This window comes from Tyto alba, unplaced genomic scaffold (assembly GCF_018691265.1).
Source record: "Tyto alba isolate M040663 unplaced genomic scaffold, T.alba_DEE_v4.0 Super-Scaffold_7, whole genome shotgun sequence".
Taxonomy (NCBI): domain Eukaryota; kingdom Metazoa; phylum Chordata; class Aves; order Strigiformes; family Tytonidae; genus Tyto; species Tyto alba.
This window is the reverse complement of record NW_024881328.1, coordinates 29,657,965-29,682,922: the sequence shown is the minus strand read 5'-3', so window position 1 is coordinate 29,682,922 and position 24,958 is coordinate 29,657,965. Positions and strand designations below refer to the sequence as shown.

At 37.9% G+C, this 24,958-nt stretch overlaps 1 protein-coding gene across 4 annotated transcripts; it reads right to left on the bottom strand.

Annotated features, from left to right (window-relative positions):
- Positions 1-4,090: 4,090 nt before the first annotated feature.
- ZDBF2 (zinc finger DBF-type containing 2) lies at positions 4,091-23,943 on the bottom strand. Of its 4 annotated transcripts, XM_042784285.1 has the most exons (8): positions 23,789-23,943; positions 23,012-23,240; positions 20,417-20,526; positions 19,740-19,791; positions 19,146-19,197; positions 17,451-17,556; positions 16,521-16,648; positions 4,091-10,447 (listed from the first exon to the last, which is right to left on the bottom strand). In XM_042784285.1, exons 3-8 carry the CDS (start codon positions 20,438-20,440, stop codon positions 7,855-7,857), a joined length of 2,955 nt encoding a protein of 984 aa, XP_042640219.1. In that variant the 5' UTR covers positions 20,441-20,526; positions 23,012-23,240; positions 23,789-23,943; the 3' UTR covers positions 4,091-7,854. The 4 variants fall into 4 exon arrangements, with proteins under 4 accessions (XP_042640219.1, XP_042640220.1, XP_042640221.1 ...); XM_042784286.1 differs by lacking the exon at positions 23,012-23,240 and having other exon boundaries at positions 23,789-23,827; XM_042784287.1 differs by lacking the exons at positions 23,012-23,240; positions 23,789-23,943 and adding an exon at positions 23,442-23,466.
- Between the last annotated feature and the right edge of the window lie 1,015 nt (positions 23,944-24,958).

Genomic DNA, 24,958 nt, shown 5'->3' with positions numbered 1-24,958 from the left:
CTGTGAGGTTAGTGAAATGCTGGAACAATTTCCCAGAGAGGCTGTGGAGTGCCCATGTTTGAAGATACTCAAAATCTGATGGGATGTGGCCCTGAGCAGCCTGCTCCAGCCGAGCCTGCGTTGGACTAGACATCTCCAGAGGTGCCTGCCAATATTAGCTCTTCCTGTGGTTCCGAGAGCTTAGAGGACACAAAACGCTTGCCAAAATACAACTGTCAGGTATTTTTGTTTTTTCACCCCCCACACCCACTAGAATGCGAGTCTCTCATGGGAAAAGTTGGTCGAAAATTAAGTTTCAACCCATTTTTTTTTCTGTGAATGAAAAAATTCTGTTTTCCAACATACTCTAGAGTTAAATGAAATAAAGAGTTGACCCACTGGCTGCAATAGGGAGCTTGAAAAAGATGCAGTAGGCAATAAAACAAGACCCAAGGATTAGAGACAAACAGGTGTGGATGCTTGGCTCCCTTTCACATCTTCCATGATAAGGCAGAGAGGCCTTCATAGACATAGGCAATAACTACATAATTACATAAAACTATATTCCTGATGCAGCCAAATTACACTCATCACACCCTACTCTGAGAAAATAAAGATGGAGAACTCTGCATTGCAGATGAATTCTTATTTTAAAATGGAGGAGTGTGAGCGAGAAAAAAGAAATTTGCTAGGCACAGAAAAAGTGGACAGTCTCTCTAGTCAGAAATAAAAATATGTAAAATACAACCTAACTAGTGTGTTCTCTTTTAAGCTCTAAAAGGAGAAAAATACTGTGCTTACCAATGCATTTCACAAAAACCATTGAATACTAACATCTAAAATACGACGACTACAGAAGACAATTCTTGGTAACACTGAACACTTAAGAGTTCTTTACATCCACAAAAAGTGCTGTATGGCCACTAACTAATTGTGGTAGGTGAAAATACAATGACTTTGACTCCAACATTATTCTGACCCTAGAATCAATCAAACTTCCAGTGTGTTGGCAATAACTCAGGAAATGACAATTTGCTAGAACAGATTGGAAAATTAAAGTGTTTGACACATTTGGAAAGCCGTATCTGTTACAAAAAAGTCAGTATATTTGATTTTAATTGTATGCAGATTGAGTCTAACACCATTCAAACAAAAAGCACGAGTGTTTCTATCATTATATGGGCAATTGATTGATTAGTCATCATTAGATTAGAATTTCAATAGAGCTTCTTTTGGTGTATGGAGAAATCTGCTGGTAGCCACATACTGCCTTACAACTTTTTTCTTTAGCCTTTGAAATGAAGCATGTGCACAATCATTGTTATAATTATTTTTCCTCTCTAAGCAGTAGATGAAAGAATCAAAATGAACAGCAGTAAACAGAAATATTATCCATGTATTAAGCAAATTAAAGTAATATACCAGAAGAATGAATGAGGGAATCCCAGCTGAACCACCACAGGAAGTAGATGGATTTTGACAACCGTTTGCCAATGTTCAGACAAAAAAGAGATAAATAATAAAGAACCAAACTGGAATATTCATTGGTCTAGTTCAAATCTATCCTACATCTTTAAGTCTTACTCCTCACTTCTACCTCTTAATCTTAAAACTTTAGTGTAATAAAAAGCAAGTCATGCACGTGCACTACGTCCACAAGGAATGCAACATGTATGTTGAGGACTACATCTACCCCCTTCACTATTAATTCTTACAGCACAATCTCCAGGGCAGCAGACAGTGTCTAAGTTCTCTGCTTGAGCTAGCAAGGATATATTTCAATTCTGCAACTTGCTTGTAGAATATCAATAATGACTAGGTAAGCTAGAACCAACATTTTCAGTTGCATCAGTGCCAACATTAACGGAGTATGACACATCCAATATGAAAAGCTGACAAACTTTAGTACACTAAATTACGTTTTTATTTGAGACTGTGAAATATTTAAAAACCTGTTTACACATGCTAATATTCTGGAAGAACCGTTTTTCAGTTTTCCTTAAGGAAGGAACGCTGACAAAGAAAAAGCCTGGGTTTAGAATCAATGACACTGTTAAATCACATAAGCTGTAATGATCTTGTGTTCATACGGTTCACCAAAAACAATGCTTCTGCACTTCAAGAAAATCATGATGACTTCCAGGACCACAGAAACCCAGTAATTTTGTGCATCAAACCACTAATGACTCCAACGAATCCAAAGCCAACTAAAAGCATGTTATTGATTTCATCATAACTCTTAAATACTTCAACTTGAACTGGACCTACATTGTACTTGAGACTCTATAAGCATATCATTATTTCATCTTTCATGGGAAATATGAGCAATCACCAGGCTTAAAATTTTATTAGAGTATCATGTTTATAATTAAATATTTAGATGGCTGAATAATATGTTATATCTTTAATTATTTGACAGTAATACCTTCATTCAGCCAACTACATAATACATAGCTATCTTCAAGTATGGGTTAAAAACTCCAAAGCATGTGCTGAAATTTTATGACATTCAGGCCTCAAGAAACATTATACCTGTGGCTTTCAGCCATTTATTGATCCAAACTGACACATCTGTGTGCATCGCTCCTGTGAAAGATCATGCTGGTTTAAAGTGGCACCACTGTTACCAACAGCAGATACTAAGTTTAAAGAACAAGGTATTCTACACAGGGTATTCTACTGTTCAAGCTATTCTCCTATTCCATTTACCAGAAAATCTCTTAAAAAGTATTTTTCACACAGCTTTGAAGACAGTTTCACACACATTATAAGATCATAATCAGGATTGATTTGGTCTATGATTACAGAGAAGCCAAATCATTTTGCATAAAGTAGAAAGCTACTTAACATTACAACACTTCTGGCCACTGCCCTCATCTACTAAGCACATGTTCTGAAAAAGCAGTTCATGAGCAAGTTCTGCACGATCTGGCTTGCCACGCAGTTGGTACTTCTTGGCTTCCTGCTGCCAAAATGCAACTAGACATCTAAAATACATCTGGCTCTTTTTCAATGCCATTTTAGGCTGTCATTGCTTCAGTTGCCATAGGATGGGATGAATCTTGGCTTCACTGAAGCCAAGAGAGGACTTCACTGGGTCAAAATATCATACAGTTGTGAACAGCTGTTTAAATTATGACTGGCCTTTTTCGTTGTAGTAGCATATTCCACAGCATTCTGTGGTGTTTTTTCCATGACAAATTATCGGAAATAATTTCAACTTAAATTCCACTTCAAGAACAAATAAAGTACAAAAATGCAAATTGTCTTTATTTTATTAAAACAAGATTTCTTCTGCTGAAGGAATGATAAATTCCTAACTGCAAAGTATAAGCAAACAAGGAACAAAACCTTTGCTTCTGGGCATGCTCAGACCTATGCTACTACAAAGTTTTCTGACAAATATTATCAGCAATGCTGTAATTCATAGCAGATACATCCTTCTGGGATTTTAATTTTATTAGCAAGTGAGACCCATTCTACTTATCTGTCCCCAAAATATCAACAATTGAAACACTGTTCTATTTCCAGAATAAGTATGAAGTCAGATTATTCCATTCTCAGACAGTTACCCTAGGAGAAAGAGAAAACACAACAGCTAAAGAAATCAAGAATCACCATCCCACTCCTGTTTCACATATTCAGTGGACTCTCAAGCACAGGAGCATATATACCAGCTCATCCTCTATGTTTCAGATGAAGACAACATCCACTTCTGTTACCTGTCACTGATTTACTTCCAAATAGAATATCCTGTCCTGTGATTTAGCTCTTCACAATATTTAAAAAAAAAAAAAAATCCAAACACATGACTGAGGCAAAACATGGAAACAATAAATCTGAAATTAAATGAGCTGAAGATAAAAAGAAAGAACATCCAGCAATAGCACTGGACAAGTTTGTAATATCACTGTATTTTTACAGGCTCACATTGTGTCAAATGACCAGACAGTAGAGACAGAGAAGCAGATAAAAAAATCATAGCATTGAGCAAGAGTATTGCTAAATGCCTCACCAAGTACGAGAACATGACAACCACAAAACCCCATATTTCAATTTGGGCACATATTTAGCATGAAACTTAGGCACAACTTCAGATTAAGTCGTAGGGTCGTTATAAATACAACTAATATTTTATTTTATCAGTCACAGAGAGCAGCACTTTCATACTACAAGCACATTAGACGCAAACTTGTCAGAAAGAACTAGAAAGTAAATATCCTATCAGAAAAGGAACTGAGTAACTGCTAGGTACAAGCATCAGACATCTAAAGTTTTGGGGACTTGCTAGTCTATATTGAGTTAGCACCTGGCACAGTATGAGTCTGGGTCACACTCAAGGTTCACAATACAAGTAAATAATAAAAATCAAGCTGCTTAAGAATAAGATAATTTTAAAAGGTTGAATGAGTACTTTGTGGGGAGAGAGCCTTTTTGTAAATTATGAACTGTCTAAAAAAACACAAGTATGAACTTGCAGAAGGTCAAAATTACATATGCATTGAAAAAAAATAACATTTTCCTCAACTATTATGTAGGTAGCCACCTATTATGTAACTGCTATTATGTAACTGCTACCTATTATTCAAAAAGCATGATTTTATTTCTTTTTAATCCAGTTACCTTTTCTTGCTTCACTAGATTAAGCCATGCAATCATACTGACAAACATCTTTGTCCACTAATGTTAAAAAACCACAACACCCCCCACCCCAAACCAACCAACACTCTTCCCATCAATTTCAGTGAGAAAGTATTTCAGCTCTGAAGTCTTCCATTGGTGTAGACTTCACAGTCATGTTTCAAAGTTTCAGCCATGATGCTAATGAAACATGCTATACAACAATGGCAGCAGAATCTCTGCCTTTCATGCACATGGTATTTTGAGCGTCTCTGCAATTTTTTGTTTTGCACATATCTTCATCAATTCTCTTTCCAAACCAGTTTCTACATTTTCTTCTCATACCACAATCTCCCCTCTTTTTCCTAGTAGTCGCTGAGCATGCACAGAAGAGGTTTCTAAACAGTCAGAGGTGAGGCATAGAATAACATCCAAGCTTATAGTAAATCTTATTTTGACACTGTCAACCACACAAACGTTTCCAGACTTGTACCAACTCTTATTTAAAAGACATTGTTACATTTCATACTTGTTATTGTGTTTTGTTTTTAAGGAAAATATATAGCTATTTACACTTTTATTTAATACATGTTTTTCTTTAAAAAAACAAACAAACAAAACACACCCTGACAAGGGGGTCTATTATTTACAAAGAGACATTACAGGCTAAAAATGTTAGTCAATTTATAGTCCTCGATATTTTTATTACTCAAGGTTTCAAGGAAAAGTTTTGTGCTGGCGAAACACAAGCTTGCAGTGAATGAGTATGGAGAACAGTATTTTTGGCTGTAAATAAATATGCACTAGTGATCTTAAAGTACAATGTACATTAAACTTTATTCACACACAAAACGATTCATGCTCTTCATGTGTACAATATTGTGAAAAATAAGATGAAGTTAGGAAAACATTCTTGTATCATAAAAATATGTTAGAATGGGACTTATCTATAGAGTTAATTTAAAGCTTTGCTTTAAAACAAACTTTGTTTAAAAAAATCTTCTCTTGCTTTATCTAAAAATTAGCCTTTCTATAAAAACCATTCTTTTAAAACTTTGCTTTAAAAAAAACCCCTCAGTTTTATATTAGACAAAATATTAAATTATACAGGCACAATTACTTAAGAGGGCTACAAGAACTCATATAACCCTTCATTTTCCAGTGACTTGCAATATGGTCCTAAGATTTTGTCTACTGACAGCTATAGGAAAATTTATCCATATACATAAGCTTTTATTTTAAAAATAAAATAAATTAAAGAAAAAACAACAAACCTCCTAACAGACCACATCTGACTTGTAAAGGAACTTAGTTTCCAGCTGGCTTAAGTACATGCACTTCTTTTATTTATTTTGGAAAATATGCACATACATTAAAAAAAAAATCCCCAAAATATTTATTGAATAAGTGATTTATGATGACAGCTTTTATATTTCCTTCAGATACTGTATATTAAAACAAAAAATTTCAAAGTCCACCTTTATCCCAATCCAAACGAGTGACCCTTGACACTTCAGAAAATGAATCAAGAATGATTTTGTTTTTTTCAGGGACAAATGCACAGATATTATGTTCAATGGCAGAAAGAGCAGGGTATAGTCTTTTCTGTTTTTCTTGTGTTCAGAAAGATCTATTATACAACTATAGAATTTACAGAGACCTTTAAAGTAAAATAGATTATATAATATACCAAATTGCAGATTTACAGACCAGAGCCCTGATTCTGATGTATAACTATATGCTTAACACAAATGAACAACTAATCTTGGATTTTAAAGCATAGTAACATCTGAAAAACTGGGGTTTATGTCTCAAACACAATAAGCTGTCATCATAATAACTGTTAATAAAAAAAAAACCAAAAACCTAAACCAGAACAATACAATACTTTTTGTCATAAAATCATGGTAGTTAGAGAGCATCAGTGGCCAAATTTGATTCTCTATCGAATATAATTTAAATTCAACTAAATAAACAGATATTTAAATATCGGTTTAAAGAGATATTTGAACTCTAATACATTTAGATGGATGCTGCTTTAGGTTAATTTAATCATTTAATTAAAAGTTTAAAAAGAAGGTTGCAACTATAGTACATAAAAATGTAACCAATAGTACACCCAATTAAAATCAAAAGCACAGAAACTCAAATTCAAGGTTGAAATTCTAGAAAAACTCACTGCTATTTGTTTGTACTATAACTTTTCCACCTCCCCACTAAGGAATATGAAATTCACCTATAAGCTTAAATCAATATCTAAAAAATTAAAAAAAATAAATTAAAACCCCAAACCCAAACCCTACGCCTGTACTTGTTTTGGAATTTGAGATTTCACTTTAGCCACCACAATTCGAACAGTGCCCTAGAGACACATATTTCCTTACCAGCATGGTCCATTATTGCTTGATGAGAGCCCACAGTGACTTTTTGTCCAAAGTAACTGCTTTGGACATGGTTTCAAGAAAAAAAGTCAATATAAAAACATGTACAATTATATTTAATTTGCAGAAAGCACTGAATTGATCTGAATTGTATCATACTGTATTAATTTTAATGCCATTCCATAGGCAAGTATATATCATGTGTTGAAGGAGGTGTGCATATACACAGACACAAAATACATACACAGAATTGAGTCCAGATTAATGTATCGGCATTTAATTTCTAGTGTAACAACCAAGTCATTTTTTGCACTTTAGAATTATGTGAAAAAATTAGAATAGGCACAATTAATTAATACAGCTTCTTATTTACCTTATTTTAGTGCACTATTACGCACTTATAATACCATAAAAACAATATGATACTATTCAAGCTCATTTTTCTGATGTACAGGTAGAGTCTAGTAAATAGGATTCTAAGTGCTTTTTAACACAAATGCACAACTTCTGCAGCTTTACACAGTAGGACAGTGCAATACATTATGTCCCCATATTCCAGGAACAAGAGCTGAGTTTACAGTTGTAACTGTTTCACATTAGACTGGCTTTTCACTTTCTGCAGCTCCAGCACTTCAACTGCTTTGTCTATGACCTCCTTTTGTTTCCTTTCCTTTTCCTCAATCTTTTTCCAGGTGCTGGCTATAAAAAAAAAAAAAAAAAAAAAAAAAAGTTCTTTCGGTTGCTAGCTCTCACCTGGTAGAACAAGACAGTTTTGAAGTAACAGTACAGGAGAAGTTCTTCTAGAGGACTGGTTCACAGTGCTAGGGTGACCCTGATCTCCACTTACTTCCCAGTTCCTGACTTTGGAAGAAACTCACTCTGGCTTTTTGGGAAAAGATTCTGATGTGACTTTCTGCCTCTTTTCAGGAATACCTGTGACAACTGTTGAGTTCAGAAAGGTCCTTTTTGGTTTCCTCCTCACCTTTAATTTTTTAGCATCAGGCTTTTCTTTCTTAAGGTGCTTTCCCACTGTAGTTTTCCTTGTCTGGCACCTCTGGATGGAAAAAGCAGATTTCTGGGCACGAGGACAAAGTTTCCTTCTCATTCCCCCTTTTTGCTGTTTTTTAGTTCTGGAAGTTTGTTTGCCTCTGGTTACTCTGTTTCCTCTCCTCCCAACAGTACATCTGACAGACACAGGTCCTGCAGCCTTACTGGAAAAAACTGGTTCTTTATTAGTGCCTTCTTTTCTCTGCCAGATTGCCTTTGGATTCTCTCTCTCTAACCGCTCACTCCTGACGGAGGTCAGAGGAGTTTTGGTAACTCTACTGTTAAATGGAGTTAACCTACCATCTCCTTCTACCACAGGCTGGTGAGAGTTCACAGGCGAAATGATCAGGTGTTTAAAAGAGTTCTCAGAGTGACCAGATACCAGACAATCTGTTCTTTCTGTGGAAAGAGAAGATCCATCTGCCTTTTGACTTGAAGCTGCATCATTCCCTTTATCTGGATCTGGCAGGAAAGATGCTGAAGGTGAACTACAGAAGCTTGACCAATTGAATGATTTTGATGGTGTGCTTTCTCTCTGTGCATCATCTAGTTTCCTCATGTTTGCATCAAAGCTGAGACTTCTGAAAAGCTGTCGAACATGGGAAGGCTTCTTGGCCTTTTCTCCAACTGTACTGTTTGGAGGTGTTTTCAGAATTCGATTTGTCAGTGGGTCATAATACTTAAAAGAACACTGTTTGTATTTATACCTTACAGAGTCCTTGACAACTGTGGAGTTACGATTTTTCCTCATTTTGGGAATATCTATAGGTTTACCTTTACACTGTTTTATCTCTGGGCACGAAAGCACATAGACCACTGTCTTGGGCTGTACAGGACTCATAATCCTGCTGTAGGACTCAGGCAGTTTAAGGGCACATAGTCTAGTTTTCATGTTTGGAGTTTTTTCATTCTCTGGCCACATGCTGCTTGCTTTCTGATCAGCTGGCTCAGATTCCCTTCTAGACATTTTTCTTTTTGCTACAGGGTAGTTCAATAGACTTGTTTGGGTGCCATGGCTGACTTTAACCACCTGGCACCTTGAAGCCAGGCGCCATGTCCTTTTCCTAGGCATTTTAAGAATTTGTGGGTTGCATAGTGTATCTGAGACTAAAGATGGGTTATCAAAATCAGAGCCACCACTTAAAGAATCATTAAATTCTGGCAATGCTTTAACTGATGCACTTTCTGTTTTATTATCCTCAACAATATTGTTCTTTTTTTCATCCTTCTGCTTTTTCTTCATTCTCTTCCCTGTACAGTTGGCTGAGGATTCACTGTCAAAGTAGCAGCGAAAACGACCTTCCCTGAAATCACGCACAAGTTCTTCTATTTTTATATCATCTTCATACATTATCTGAGACCAAGTCTTTCCCACAAAAGAAGGAGGCACATGAGGCAGAGCTGGAAGAACTGGTTCTTCAGTATGAACAACATCCTGTTTCACTGCTCCTGTTTTCTCTACTGACTCACTTTTTAAAACAGAAGACAGCTGTGTTTCATAGTCTTTATCTTGCAAACTTATTTGGACCTCTTTTAGGAATTCTATATCTTTTATAGCTGCCTTGGGTAAATCGGTTCCTTCCTGAATAGGCACATCACAGTCAAAACTCATTTCAGAACCCTCCAAATAAGTATGGTCCAGAAGTGATGAAACAGCTAAACAGGGATTATTCTCTTCTTTGAAATAAATTTCTTCAGATGTAGTTCCACAGCAGTATTTCAGAATAACATCTTCAGTAGTTTCACCTACTGAACTTTCATCACCTCTGTTTGTCTTCACATTTTTGCATCTTGCGAATTGTGGGGATGTCCCAAGATCTAAGGAGCTGCTGATACCCACAGTATCCCTGAGATGGAAATCAGACACCAAAATTTCATCCTGAGTTCGTAAACCATCTCGTTTTGAGAGAGATTGACCTGAGGTAATACATAAAGAATTGCTGTGGCTGTACATAAGATTCTGATGAGAAACTGAAGGGTGTTTTTGGTGAAGTGATGCCAGAGCAGGATTCAAGCCTGGGTTCAATGACACATTGTTATTGCATACCTCCATTCCTGTTTTATCACACCTGCTCACAGCTGTAAACTGGCCTTCATGGCTACAATTTGCAATCTGAGCATCTTTCAGGGTATCCCATTTCTCATTGCTACAAATACCCATGGACTGCTGCGATACTCTTGTAACATGTTCCTGCCCTCTTTCTAGTTTTTTAGTAAATGCTTGTGTTACAGAAGTTTTCTTTGTGCCCTCTTGAGACAGGCAGGGAGCAGAAGAGCTTATTTCACCAATGGACTCCTTGTCTTTGCTGGAAATCTCCTGTCTGTCTCTCTTCCTCTGTCTCTCCATCTCTTCTGGGGACAGGCAAGCAATCCTAGCAGCCTCTGAAGTGATGGGGAGTGGCATGTCATCATAGCTTGGTCTGCAGGGGAAGCAAAAATACCACCTTTATATAAAGACTGTAAATATGCTTAAGATTTTTCAAACAATAGTGTTCTTAAAAAAAACAAAAAAAAAAAAAGGAGGAAAAAAAAAAAAAGAGTAACTATCCAGAGTGTTTGTTCACTTAATGAACAACCTCAAGTTACCAGTCCTGCTACTTTAGCAGAGATATTCCATTTTAAAAAAGGGTAGAAGGGGAAGGGGGAACATTCCACAAAGCTAAAGATAACAATTTGGGCATTAGTCAGTTACCTTCCTCATGCAACCACCCACTAAGAATGGCCAAACATATATTAGGATCATTTTATAAATACAGCAAAGCAATAAAAATTAAATATATTTCCTTTGTTTGAAGTTGTGAGCTTATAAAGAGGTTATTTTACTGGTAAAACTATCATTAATTAATATCGAACTTTTGTAGAGAAATGGAACATTATAATATGGCACAGTATAAAAATACTATTAAGTACAATTATCCCTTTTCCCTACAAAACATGGCTGCCTGACAGGAACTCTGCACATGTTGCCAAGGAATTCCATGCTTACTGTTTCTCAGACATACCACAGCTTCTGACTCACTTCTATAAGAAGCCAAGTTATGATTGTTCAGCCTCACTGTGACAACAGCAGATTTTTAGATATTCTGTAAGTGGCAGTTCTGTCTTTAGGACTGTCTCAAATACAAGTGCTTATGTCTTGCAGAATTAACAGAATAGACAGATACAGACTATTTCTCCTATGCAACACAGAAACCCACAAAGCTTCAATGTGTAATAGATGGGAAAATCCAATCAAAATAATTTTTAAAAAGGTAAATATAACTGAAGAGAGAATATTATGTTTCATTTTAAAGTTATAACCAGACCTTGCGAGACTCAAATGGGTGCATGGCAGACAGCCACACACCTCTTACGGTGCATTCATCTGCTAACAGAAGTATTGTGAATAAATGTTATTGTACAGTAATTTCCTTGACTATAAACATTCAGCTTTCACATTTACTGAAAGTTAAAAATCAGTCAGGGGCCAACAGAATTAGCAGTGCTTAATAGTCAACATGTGCGGAAGTCCTTGAAGGTCTCAGACATTATTTATTAATAAAGCCAGCTGATACCAAGCAAACTTGTAGCAAGTATTTCTAACTAACTACTTCACACTGAAAAACAATCACAAGAGAACTTATCTGAATATAGCTATGTCTCAGCTTTTTACCAAGAGATGACATATAAAAGAAGAATTCTCAGCTTGGAAGAACTGTTTTATAGTTGGAAAAAACAAACAAACAAACAAATATATATGATAGGCTTGTCCAATGTTTAAAAAAAAAAAAAATCTTTAGAACTGACACTTGAACTCTACAGAGTTAACAAGATTTAGTCCAGAAAAGCATAATTCATAGGATCACCACCAAAACAAACAAACAAAACTCCTTCCCTTCTTTCCCCCCTCCCCCCAATAAGTCATACTTGAAAATACCAACTTCAAACCTCAGGATAAGGCACAGTGATAGGGCTCATGATCCACCATTAGATTTTGTTCTCTCTCTCTGTGCCACTAACAATTAAGAAAATAGGTTTCCAGCCAGCTACATATTAATTTCATTACCCTTTAACCTCCAAGCACATTTTCCTTAGCTTGCTTATAAGCCTCATCCAAGAACATGCCAAAAGCTAGGCTTTTCAGATGGCATGATAGATATGACATGACAGATGGCACCAAGATGGATGATTCTCCTCTATTCACACGGTCTGTTATCTTGTCAAAAGAGGAAATTAGGATGGCCTGCTGCAATTTTTCTTGACTGAATCAGCAGTAACCATTACTCGTCACTTCATTGTCTTCTAGATTCTTATGAACAGTTTGGTTATACAGTTCTCAGGGAAATGCTGTAATTTAAGCAATGAACTCTGTGGGCAGATCCTCTCTCTGCCCTACTGATAATTGACAATCGCTACATTTGTTTTTTCCCAGTCCTTCTGAAACATCACACATTTTCCACAGCCTCTCAAAATTACTAACAGCTCCCAGACTGCCTCAGAGTACTAAGTACCAAGAGTGACAAAATCCCTATTTACTGAGGTCATGTGAGAAGAACTACAGAGCTATTAACAATCATAAAGAAAACAGATTTTTAATACAAAATAGCATGGAAATTAAAGTTATAAGAAGACCAAGTCCTACAAGTTATTTCACAGTGGAGGGACTGAAGCACTTAAGCACTTTCTGTCAAGAAAAAAAAAAAAAAAAAAAGCCATCCAGGGAAACACAAGGGCAGTCACATGAACATCCTGAAGATAAAGGACCCCTCCAGTCACTGCAACTCATAACAAAAATCACACTGGGCTACATGAAAAGTGATAAAGCACTGCATGCTATTCACAATGAAGTAACTTATATTTTACTTCGGCTATGAGCATATTATTCTTCATTCACTAAGGTGATGTACATCTCAAATATCGACTGCCAAAACTTGATTTGAACTAATGGTGCAAGTTGTATCAACATGCACCCCAAAACAAGATGTTTGTTATTACAGGCTCACTACCTATGGCTCCATAGGTCAAGTTGTGTCCATGTTTTTCTTCCATTCAAACACTAAAGGCTGAAAAATTCATGTTGCAAAATTTTACCTTTGTTTACTTTCCAGAGGTTAGAAAGTAAGGCCACCATGCCTATCCAACTTGTCATAATTTTACAGTGTTCAAAAGCATGTACAAGACACGCACATGTTCCTGTACCTGTGAAAAGTGTGTGGGGAGAGAGTGTGTGTTTGTGTAAGAGTGAAGTATGTGTGAATGTATATACCCTTACATATTGTAATAATACACAATTTAAGTGAAAGTAAGGAAGTACCTGCCACAGACCTTAGGTTTATTCCTGATAATGCATATGAAATACAATCACAGGCTGAAAGTCTGAAGAAAAAAAATGTGAAAACAAAACTTTTCTATTATAAATAGTTACGAAAGACTGGAAAGGTGGTAAATACATTGCTAACATTTTAAAACATAATCAAGTTATAGGTGGCAATACAGAAAGTTTCATAGCAACTAAAAGCTTTTAGAGCTGTACCTGGCAAGTTAGCTCAAGTAACAACAATTAGAATAGAATAAAATAGCTGGAACACTACAAGATCTAGTCACCATCAAGGTTTCTTAAAAGGAAAAGTTGCATCTCACTGGACCATGTGTTAGGCAGTAATAAAGGAGTAGATAAAGAAGAAAAGATTTACTACTTTGATATGCGAAAGGATTTCATTAAGGTCCCTGGGAGTCTATTAAAAAGCTAAATAATCATTGGAGGAGTGAAAAAAAAGCCCAATCAAACACCAAGGACTGGTTGCTAATACCAAATATGAGGGTTGAACAATCACTCATCACCACAACAAAAGACTAGAAGCAGAACGCCCCCCAGTTCAGGCTAAGTTTGATGACTTACTTGCCCGTTTCAAAGTTTTTGAAGGGTAAAGTATTAAAATCTTCAAATGACAAGGAAATCCTAAAAGGATCATCTGAATAACTTAAATAAAGAAACGCAATAGGGATGTTCAGTCAAATTTTGATGAACAAGGGATAAAACTTACAACATACTTTACATGACTCTGACAAGCCACATCAATTCACTAACAGCAGTATACAATTCCTCCCTGCTCAAGATGCATTATTTTAAGAGAGAACTAATTGAGTTTTATGACACAACCACACAACCTGCAATATTCCTTGTGTACTCCAAAAATATAACATTTTCCTCAAAGCTGTATCATCTTTTAGGATACAGTGGAATTCCAGTTATCCAAGAAAAGGGGACAGAATTAATCAGAGTACAGATAAGGGTTATAGGACTGACCAAGCAAAAGGAAAAACCTCATATAATGAAAAATTAAGGAAAAAAAAAATTATTTTTATTATCATATGAATGCAATGTAATCAAATACAACAGATGATCAAACAATGCCTGTCAGCTGAACTGCTGTACCCTACTGCTGCATGCATTCTTGTCTACCTAAGCTCTGAGATAAAGCACTGTTGTTCAAACTTCAAAATCTTTTCAAAATCTTACAGATCAGAATTAGACCTAAAGTGAAGGCCAAGGGTAGTAATATCTTAAGATTTATTAAGATCTTTTAAGTGAGAAAATTTCAGAGTTCTTCCATCTTTGAGTGAAGCACTTGGCATCTGGATGCTTCTGGAAGACTGAATATAGGACTAAATAAGACTTTGGTATGGATAAACTCTAGTAAATTCCCAGGCTTCTAGCTCGCTTAACAGACTATATCCATTTTTCAAAAATTATTTATAAGCAAATGTCTCTGGGGTGGAGAGAATAGAATTATAGTTCTATACATTTAGGAACTTCTGACAGTTTTGCTACAAATTACCCCCAAATGCAGAATGAAAATTTACTCTCTTGAATGCTCAATATTATTTCTTTACATAAGAAACTTCTACAACAAGAGTCTTGAGGAAGGAATGATTTGTTGGTTTGTGGGGTTTTTTACTGGGTGGAGGGGCAGAACACCAATATCCTTTGAAATTCAGTATAAGTTAAAGCTCTGAACAGTTTTTTTCCTTTTTGCACATCACTACTAGGTATACTAGTTCTGCAAACCAAATCAAGTCTTACAAATATTTCTATAATCCCTTTAAATGACACTCTTAGGAACCCTTGTGTGAATTCAGCTAAATAGTAAAATCAGGTATTTAAGAACTGAGCGAAGCTGGTATCAACCCAAATGTTTTTATGTAAGAACAAAGAGAATCCAATTCTTACCTCAGATGTCAGTTAAGAATGTGATGGTTTTTTGAGTCATTTTTCAGAGCAGGATTGCAACATAAATCTATTCATACTTTCCATCTTCACTTTTTTTTCCTCCAAACCCTGTCTAGATTTGGGATTACTCCTCCCTCTTCTCCATCTAGATTTTGTACATTATTTTTCTCATTCTACTCCTTCTTCCAACAACTTAAGAGGAACATGGGTAGCTTGTTTTTCCTAGTTAGTAGTTTTTGTTCACCAAAGCAACAACCTTGTATTAGTGACACCTCAGAAGATGGCTTTTTTCATCTAAGTGTTGCCTTAAAGTGAATCCTGTATTTTCTCCATCGCAAAAAATTGTGGATGTTCTTAAAATAGAAGGATTAAATTTATTTACTTGAGATGGAAGGATTAATTTACTTATTCATAGTGATGTGTACATTTCCTGGGCTAATTTGGCACAGACACACCTATTAGCTTGTTCTGTCACATCCCTGATAGTATCAATATGACCACATTCACACAAAACATCCTTCCATAGATCTGACAAACAAGTAGAAGAGTTGTATATCAAGATACACTGTACAGGGCTCAGACTGAGATTTTTGTCTGCCTTGCAGATTTAATTGATTTCCCTTCATCTACAGAGAAAGCTTACACACTGACCCTCTTATGACTCTCAAACATAGACATGAGAACTAAAGAGAACATTGTTTAAAAACTGTACATTAATGAGTTGGCCAATTAATGTAATTCATGTAAGCATTAACTGAATACGTGAACTGCAAGGATAACTTAAAAATAAACATATAAATATTCACCTGACATTATCCACAAACAATAAACCAAAATTATGAACTCTTTCAAAACATACCATAAAATATACTGGCATATATATTTAAAGCCCAGATTTATAAGAATCTTAATAATATATATAAGTCCAAATTATAAGAATTTGTAAATGCACGTCAGACTGTACAGTCTGCCATTATACTTGCTGACCCATACATTTCCTCTTTTATATAGTCTTCATGTTTAATTGTTATCAATTGTGTTGTATCAAATTCTTAAGTAGTGAAACAAAGTTTAAAAGTGCAGAGACAATACAAAAGCAATATACTTGGACAACGTTTCTATAAACAAACTCCTTTCTAAATTGTCTTCAATGTGAAAGTTTCACCTCAAATGGGCAAAATTTACTGCTCAGCAGATGAACAGAAATAAGAACTTGTAATATAATACATATATTCGACCAACACATTTAAGAAAAAAAAAAAAAAAGGCCAGCTATATTATACCTGTTGTCATGGTATCTGTGGGGATGATAGCATAAAACATCTTGCAGGAAACGCTTCACCAAGATATTGGTGTCCGTATGATTCCTACAGCAAGTGGCAAAATGTCTGTGTTGGGAGCTCAAAACATGCTGGTGAAAGATAAAACAGATGACTAGTTTAATACTACTGCTAACACACTGGTCTCCTCCTAAAAATCACTTTCCAGGTCAAACATTACATGGCTGCTATGAAAATAAAAAGAAAAGTCTTCAGCCTTTTCTACTTTAAGGCCTTGATTCAATGGGATTTTTAAGCATGCTTAGGGGGTCTCAAATAATACTAAAATGTATTGAAACATCTTTCTGAGTTGGAACCTAAATTAGCAGCTCTGACAGTTACTCACAAGATTATTACAACTAGTACAAATACTCTAAATGTTTCTATATATTACTATTAAAATATTCTTGAACTTCATATGAGTAAACATCATATAGTTCAGTCAAGTTAAAAAGAATTTTCATAAGCGCAGAAGATGAAATAAGCTTCTAATTTTAGAAGTCTAAAAGACAGGGGACTGACAGAGTTAAAGAACAGAAAATAGTTGATCAAATGTCTTTAGCCTTGATATCTAACATAGTAACCCTAATACTTTACAATATATACAAATCTCAAGATTAAAGCCACAGGAATAAACCTAATGGATGCAATGCACAGCACTGTACCACTCTGGAAAAGCAGATCGCAGTAGCCATGTCACTCCATCAGCATCTTTTTAACAGGTAACAGATAAGAAGGGTATCTTCTTCTGAGTGCATACATTGTGCCATTCACAAATTGATTATTTTTCATTCAGCATTGGTTGTTCAGTGTAAAGACTGATATTTTATAAGCTGATAAAGCCTTTTGGTACTCATTGCTATCTGTTGCTGAATTATGCATAAGCCTTCTCACCTGTTCCAGATTACCGTAGTGTACACGACAACAATTGCAGTATCCTTGTCTATTTTGCACAGTGGATACTCCAGGCTGAGGATGTTCTTGCTCTCCTGTGCGTAAACTGAAAGAAGCAGGTAATATTACCAAGACAAGTTGGGTCGTTTAATTCATGTCCTTAATATGGAAATAATAAGTATCTTACAGTAGAGCTGGAACAAACTTGAAAGATAAACATTTCTATTTCAGAATTGTAATGGCAAATAGGACTACATATTTTAAGGTATTCCCAAGCAAATTTCACTAGAGAAAATTTTTCTGAAATGCAGAACAAAGGATAACAGGTTGAACCCACAGCTAACACAAATGCCCATTTCAGTTGGCTGAAATCTAAAGAGAACTGTCTCTCCAGAAAAAGGCAGAGTCATCTTTACATTCTTCTTTTAGTATATTAAAATTTAAAAAAAATAGACCCAAGACAAAGAAATCTTGACACCCACACATTAGTTTTGGGCACTACAACACCCCTTCCCCACAGTTTTTAATAGTATATGGGTACAAAGTAAAAAGGACCTCCACTGTACACTTGATCTATACTGCATCACTGTCATTCATCATGCAAGATAACAGACAAGGTTGAAAAAACAGATTCTTTCTATTTCACCTTGTGTAAGCAGTAAGCTAGATGCCAGTTAGATCATGTTGTGGCTTGAGCCCAGAGGGCAACTGAGCACCATGCAGGCAGTTGCTCACTCTTTCCCTCTCAGGAATAAGCAAGGGAAAATAAAACAAAAGGCTCTGGAATCGAGATAAGGACAGGGAGGGATGACTCACCCCTTATGGTCATGGGCAAAAGACTGACTCATTAGGGGAAGAAAAAGAACATCAATTTCATTCAAACACCACCACCACCACACCACCACTTAACAGAGTAGGACAGTTAGAGGCATTACCACATCTTTAAAAACACCATCCCACCACCCCTCACTTCTTCCCAGGCTCAGCTTTGCGCCCAATTTCTCTACCTCCTCCCCACCAGTGGTGCAGGGGGCACAGCATGGGGGCTGCAGTCAGTCCCTCACACACTGTTTCTGCTGCTCCTTCCTCCTCAGGGGAAGGACTCCTCCCATTCTTCCCCTGCTCCAGTGTGGGGTCCCTGTCACAGCAGACAGTCCTCCACAAAGTTTCTCCAATGTGAGTCCTTCCCATGGGCTGCAGCTCTTCACAAACTGCTCCAGTCTGGGTCCCTCCTGAGTGTTGCAGTCCTCCTGGCGCCAAACTATAACAGCGAGGGCTTCTTCCCACGGAGTCCCAGCCTCTTTAGGCACAGGCACCTGCTCCAATGTGGGGTCCTCCATGGGCTGCAGGTCAGCATCTGCTCCACCGTGAGCCTCCATGTGCTTCAGGGGGACAGCCTGCCCTCTTACCACGGGCTGCAGGGGAGTCTCTGCTCCAGCACACCTCCCCCCACTTCCTCCTCTTTTCTTCCACTGACCTCGGTGATTCCAGAAGTGTCTCCCTCACAACACCCAGGTTCTCCTTATTAAATGTTACCACAGAAGCACAGCCACCATCACTAATTGGTTCGGCCTTGGCCAGAGGTGGGTCCAATTTCGAGAAGCTTCTCACAGGGGCCATCCTGTAGCCCTCTCCCCTGCTACCAAAACCCCCACCACACACACAAACCCAACACAGATCCATCACCTAACTTACCTGCTATCGCTGTCCTGTTGTAGAGAGCCTTCAACACCATGTCTTTCGATTCCTATAGAAAAAAACAAAACAAAACAAAAAAAAAAAAAAAAGAGAGTATCAAAGAGATGGAATGGTTTTACCTGCAATTAGTTATTTCTCTTACACTGCATTTGTCAAAACTACTACTTTAAATGAAGATTAAAAATTTAGTAAGTTCAAGGAAGTATGAAGAGAGAGATCCTTTTGTCCTCAAAGTTCCTCTAAAAGCTTCATAAAATAAGCTTTACTCTTTCATGGTTCAGGTAAGTGGGAATTTTTCTACTGATTTGTCTGGGATCAAGACTAGGCAATCTACATTTATACTGCTACATCTGTGATCACTAAGATAAAATGTATCATATCTTAAAAAGCTTATTATAGGACAATAAAATTACACCTACATGGAAACTCTGTGGATGATTCAGAAGTGATTTCTTCCATCTAAGTTCCATAATGAAATTTAGGAAATCAAAGTAACTGAAACTATAAGGTGAACTAATGCTTCTACTGTTAATTATTACATTAAAAAAAAAATAATAATTGCAACAAAAGCATTTACTTTGAACTTCTCACCTTGTGCTGAAGAAGCAGAAGCTTCATCAGATGCTTTGATTCTGTCAAACATCTGCAAGTAAAAACTGAGAATAAAAAAAAAAAACAAACAACAACAAAAAAAAAACCACACAACCCATCCTCAAGCTCATCCTTCAGTCCAAGATCAAAGCTGTTCAGAAGCACATTGTTTCAGTTATAGACCAAGACTTCAAGACTTGACATAAAAGAAGCTGCATTGTAAAAATAAATGTTTGCTTTACTAGGTTACCCTAATGTTATGTTTAACAATGCATGTTAGCTTTGATAGAAAGGGCTAATTTCTGATCTAATTAACAAAGTCAAGTACTATACTTACGAATACAGCTTAGACTCTGTTATGTTATTAAGCAATAACTTTGTCAAACTCATTTAATTACTTAATTTCCTAAGTTGCCTTTACAATAAAGATGAAAGATGTATGCTAATAAAAACCATACAAGACCTAGACCATACAAAATCATTATGCAGGCTGGAAAAGTAATCTTTATTGCCCAAAAAACCTGCAAACCAATACTGAATCAAACAATTTTTCATTAAAATATGATTGCAGCAACACAGTTACGTGCTTTAAGGTGCCCAAACACAAAGGGCTTCTGAGTTCCACAGTCCTTTTACATTACAGAACACAAGCATAAAAACAGCTTTCTAGTACAAACCTTAGAGAGATCAACCTTCTTCATCCACCAAAGCTGACTCCAGACTAGTAAACAATAAATGTCAAACAAGAGGCCATCTGCAGTGCAGGACACTTATCTTCTCATCCCATCTGGCAACAATTAATTTAAAGTGCCTTTTAAAATACAGTTAATAATGCATGTTTTCCATGCCCTAAGGCATGTAAATTTTTCTCTGCCACTTTGCAAACATATCAGTCAATAAAATGGATAAATCTCTTTTGAAGTCTGCAGTAGATCCTTCTTTTTTATTATGGAACTTGTTTTGACAGTCTTTCCTACATAAATGTTAACCATTCCTTCTGGAATAACTTTGTTCCTTCTTTCTTCCTCATAGTCCCTATGTATTAAATATTTTTGTGGATGCTAGCACTCATGAAATTAAGTATATTTCTACAGTAACAGAAAACAAATTCCTCCATATTAACCAAACTGAAATGAATCTATTTTGAGCATCATTCATGAGCCTGCTCAAAAAACCAAGTGTTTTATTTTGCTTATGTTACAACTAGTTAGATATTGCCAGTAATACATTAACTGGAAATTTCGCAGGAGGTTAGATATTCAAAGCATTTTATAAATTAATCATTAGATACTCAATGAAGTATTAGCATTAGCATTACAGCAGAATAGAAAGGCCACAATAATTTGCACAATCACTGTCACAAGAGCCACTGTGAAAGTACCACATCCTGTCTCAAAACTCAGGACTTAGCAATCTTAGATCTGTCACTGATTTACTATTTACATAATTGTGGGATAACAAACTTAAAGCTTCAAAACAGCCATTTTTACTTTTTATCCTTTACAAATTATTTTTATAAGAATCATTCCTTTCCTTCTCCTTTCCTGTTCTCATGTATGTAGAAAAGATGCTCCTATATGAGGCTACACACCATCAGGTTTGACAGATGTGTGGTTTGTTGTTTGTTTTCATTAAACTTGTTTTGTTCTTTCCCCAACTATGCACTGCTCACTATAAAATATGTGGGCTATTATAGCAGTTATTGTCAGAAGGAATATCTTAATATTTTAACTCAAAACCAAAAAAAAAGAAGAAAAAAGAAAAAACACAACAAACTACCCAACCAAAACACCAGACTCATTCTTCTTCCCATAGCACATCAATTCATGTACTACTATTAAAAAACAAACAAACAACACACACAAAAAAGCCACCCAGATGTTCTTATAAGCCTTCTAATCAGGGAACTGAGAAAAGCTTTGATAGATCAACTGATTTCATGCACCCTTTCAGTGTCCTATACGCAGCTAGGATCCAAAAGAAAGCGAAGTAAAAACCTTTCATAGATGATGCATTATAGAAAATAACTTGTTCCACACGCTCAAAGCCAACTTAATGATTTTTTTAAGGTCTTACTCTCTATATATTCTTAAAATAAAGATACACATGTGGAGCATACTAAGAGGAGGCTACCCCAATCACAGGGCAGTCAGTCAGCAGGGAGCACCACAACTATTCATCCCCACCTACTGCCCCAACACTGGATTAAAGCACTTCAGTACACAACTACCTATGAGAGCCCACCCATCTGTGAGTTATAACCCTAGTTTGAGGCACGGACTCATTCACATTTAAACCGAGCTAGGAGCACAGTACAGGACTATGAAAATAACTGCACTGAATTACTCCAGTCTGGATCTCCTCATCATCTTTCTACAGTTTGAGGAGATTTGATGGACTACATTTTCTCACTGGAGGAGGAGTGCGTTAGGTACAACTTGCTTAGTAACTGACAGAAAAACAGCAGAGGAAGGTCTTTCAGAGATATTTATACACAAAGCTGACAAGAGAGGAAAACCCGTTCTCTTTATCTCAGTGATTTATAAGAACACTAGTGTACCAGATAGAGAGAAAAATCTGAACTCAAACTATATACAGTTTTCTTATCATCTGAAGTCAAGCTCAAACAACAGGCTAGTAATCTGCTATGTAGATGGCCTTATTTATGTGGACAAAATCCAGACAGCATAACTGCAATCCTTACTTTATCAAAATAGAAACTACAAGTCTGCAAAGGATTTTTCAGATGTCAGTACAAAGCCTGCAAAATTCTAGTTTAGTTCATTTCAAATGTAAATATCTTAAATTATATCTGTACAAGCTTTACCTTAAACATTATACCACTGAAAAATCCTGTAAATTGTAACAAACATAAAAACAACTGGCTACGTACAGAAATCTTTGATTTGTTAAATTCCTAACCAGGCTACTTTAGCTGTCTCTTAACACCAATGTTTCTTTTTTTGTTTTATCAAATTAGTCTGCATACAGCAGCCACAGGATGAAAAGCATCAGGAAATCCCATTTAACAAGCGAAACCCACAAAGAAGCAACCAAAAGGCATGACATGAGCCTGGTTGGCAGCTGAACGCCATGCAGTCGCTCACCCACCCTCCCCCGACTTGGGAATGGGGAGGGAATCAGAGGGGCAAAGGGAGACTCGCGGGTTGAGATAAAAACAGTTTAATTTAAGCAGGGGAGCACAGCTGGAGTGCTGGGCCCAGATTGGCCAATATTCCGGCATCGGAGCAGCCAGGTAAGGAGGTGTTCACCTGGATGGTGGCTGAAATCCTTTCTCATGTCTCGTAGTTCACTCAGGGATAGAGATCGGGTGATTACCACTGGCTCTGCCTCCTCCTCCAGCTACCAAAACGAACATGAACTCTGTTCCAGCCCGAATCAGGACACACGTACACATCAAAAAAATCAGTCGTGCACTCCGGTTGCATATAGAAGTGTAAATGGCAACAAAGAAACTCTCCAGACAGTATCGCTCTTGCACTGCAACAGGTAAAATATAAAGGGGCAAACAGACCAATTAAAACTGCTTCTCCAAAAACGCCTCACAAAAACCTCTGCTACCCCTTCACCTGAGGTCTGTGCTAGGTAGGCAGAGAGATAACAAAAGGAAAAACCCCTCCCTTTAAACAAAGTTATGTGTCTTCCAACAGCATTAGCACAAACAGGGAGGCGGTAACTTACTTCAGGAACCGCTTCTGCCCCGTCGCCACACAGCACCAGCCTGGGGCTCCGGGCCCCGTCCCTGCTGCGCCACGGCCGCGGTTCCCCCGCTCGCCCCGGCTCGCCGCCCGGGCGGAGCCGCAGGCAGCTCCCGGGGCCCGCCACTACCGGAGAGGTGCCGGGGCCCGCTGTACTTTGAGGGAGCTGCACCGCCGAGGCGCAGGGGCTCCCCGCCGCAGGAGCGGGCGGCTGAGGGGACGCCTCAATGGCCCCTCCCGCTCCCAGCCGGCCCCTTGCTTCCCTCCCTCCCTCCCGCCCGGCCGGCCCGCCGCTCCCGCCGCCCTGCTCCCTCTCCGGCGCCTCCTCACCTCCATCCCTTCTCCCATGAGCTTTTCCCGTACCACGCCGGGGTCAAGGAACGCCGTCCCCTGCTTCCTGCTCCGGGTCGGCGCTGCGCGGCGGGGGCGGAGAGTTGCGTTCCGCTGTTCCCGCCCAGGCCTGAGGGGCTGCGCCGCCGCGCCTCGCTCACCTCACGGCACCCCGCCTTCCCCTCACGGCACCCCCTTCCCCTCACGGCACCCCCCTTCCCCTCACGGCACCCCCCCTTCCCCTCACGGCACCCCCCCTTCCCCTCACGGCACCCCCTTCCCCTCACGGCACCCCCCTTCCCCTCGAGGTCTGTCTCCGCCCGGCTCAGCCGTGGCGGGGGGCGAGCCCCTGCCCCTCCGGGCCCGGCTCCCGGCCGCTAAGGGAGCCCGAAGAGCCTTGGTTTCTTCCAGCCGAGGCGCTAGAAACCTGCTCCAGCAAAACGGGGCGGCTTGTGTCTTTCCGTCAGCTCCTGTCCGGATTTTTCTCGTTTGGGAGTTAGCGTCTTTGATAACTATTGAAGTTGTTGAAATAACATTTATTTTCTCCTTCGAAATACATTATTTCATAGGCTTGAGAGCGGGCTGTAGGATTTACATTGTTTTTCTGTCATTAAAAACAGCTTGCTTTTCGTGGTGTACTTTGTTCAGGTAGATTTTATCATAAAGTGAAAGGTCTTAGTTTGACTTTTTAATTGAGTTAATGCTAGATTTGCTTTTCTTTTTCTCAGAAACAGGTTTAAGAACATGACCTTTTTTTCTGATTCTCTCTTGTTTTCAGTTGTAGTTTATTTTAACATTTATCTAATCTCCCGTGGGAAACCAGTTACTGCATATTTCTCTCATGCTGAAGCAGCAGGAATTCTTGAGCAATCTGAGCAGAGGCAAAAATAATGAACACCCCTACGTGTGAAGACAGGTGCAGATACAGGCTTGGATTGTGCAATGGGGGGTGGTGGGAGGAAATCTTGAATACACCAAGATACAGAAAATTTAAACAGAGGCTGTTGTAAAAAGATGATGTTTTGTGGTTGTGAAACCATAGTTTAGAAATGTCCACCCACACTGAACAAGTATTTGAACACAAATTGCAAATGGCAGAACAGCAGGAGAAGGAGGGGACTACCTTAATTGCTGTTGAATTCTTTTGGCATGTGTATAGAAGTGAAAGGT

Coding starts and splice junctions, on each gene's coding strand:
- ZDBF2 (XM_042784285.1), bottom strand. CDS start 20,440: ATGAAGAAGGTTGATCTCTCTAAG. Junction 19,792..20,416: donor AGAAGGTTGATCTCTCTAAG/GTTTGTACTAGA, acceptor TTTTACTTGCAG/ATGTTTGACAGAATCAAAGC. Junction 19,198..19,739: donor TTCTGCTTCTTCAGCACAAG/GTGAGAAGTTCA, acceptor TTTTTTCTATAG/GAATCGAAAGACATGGTGTT.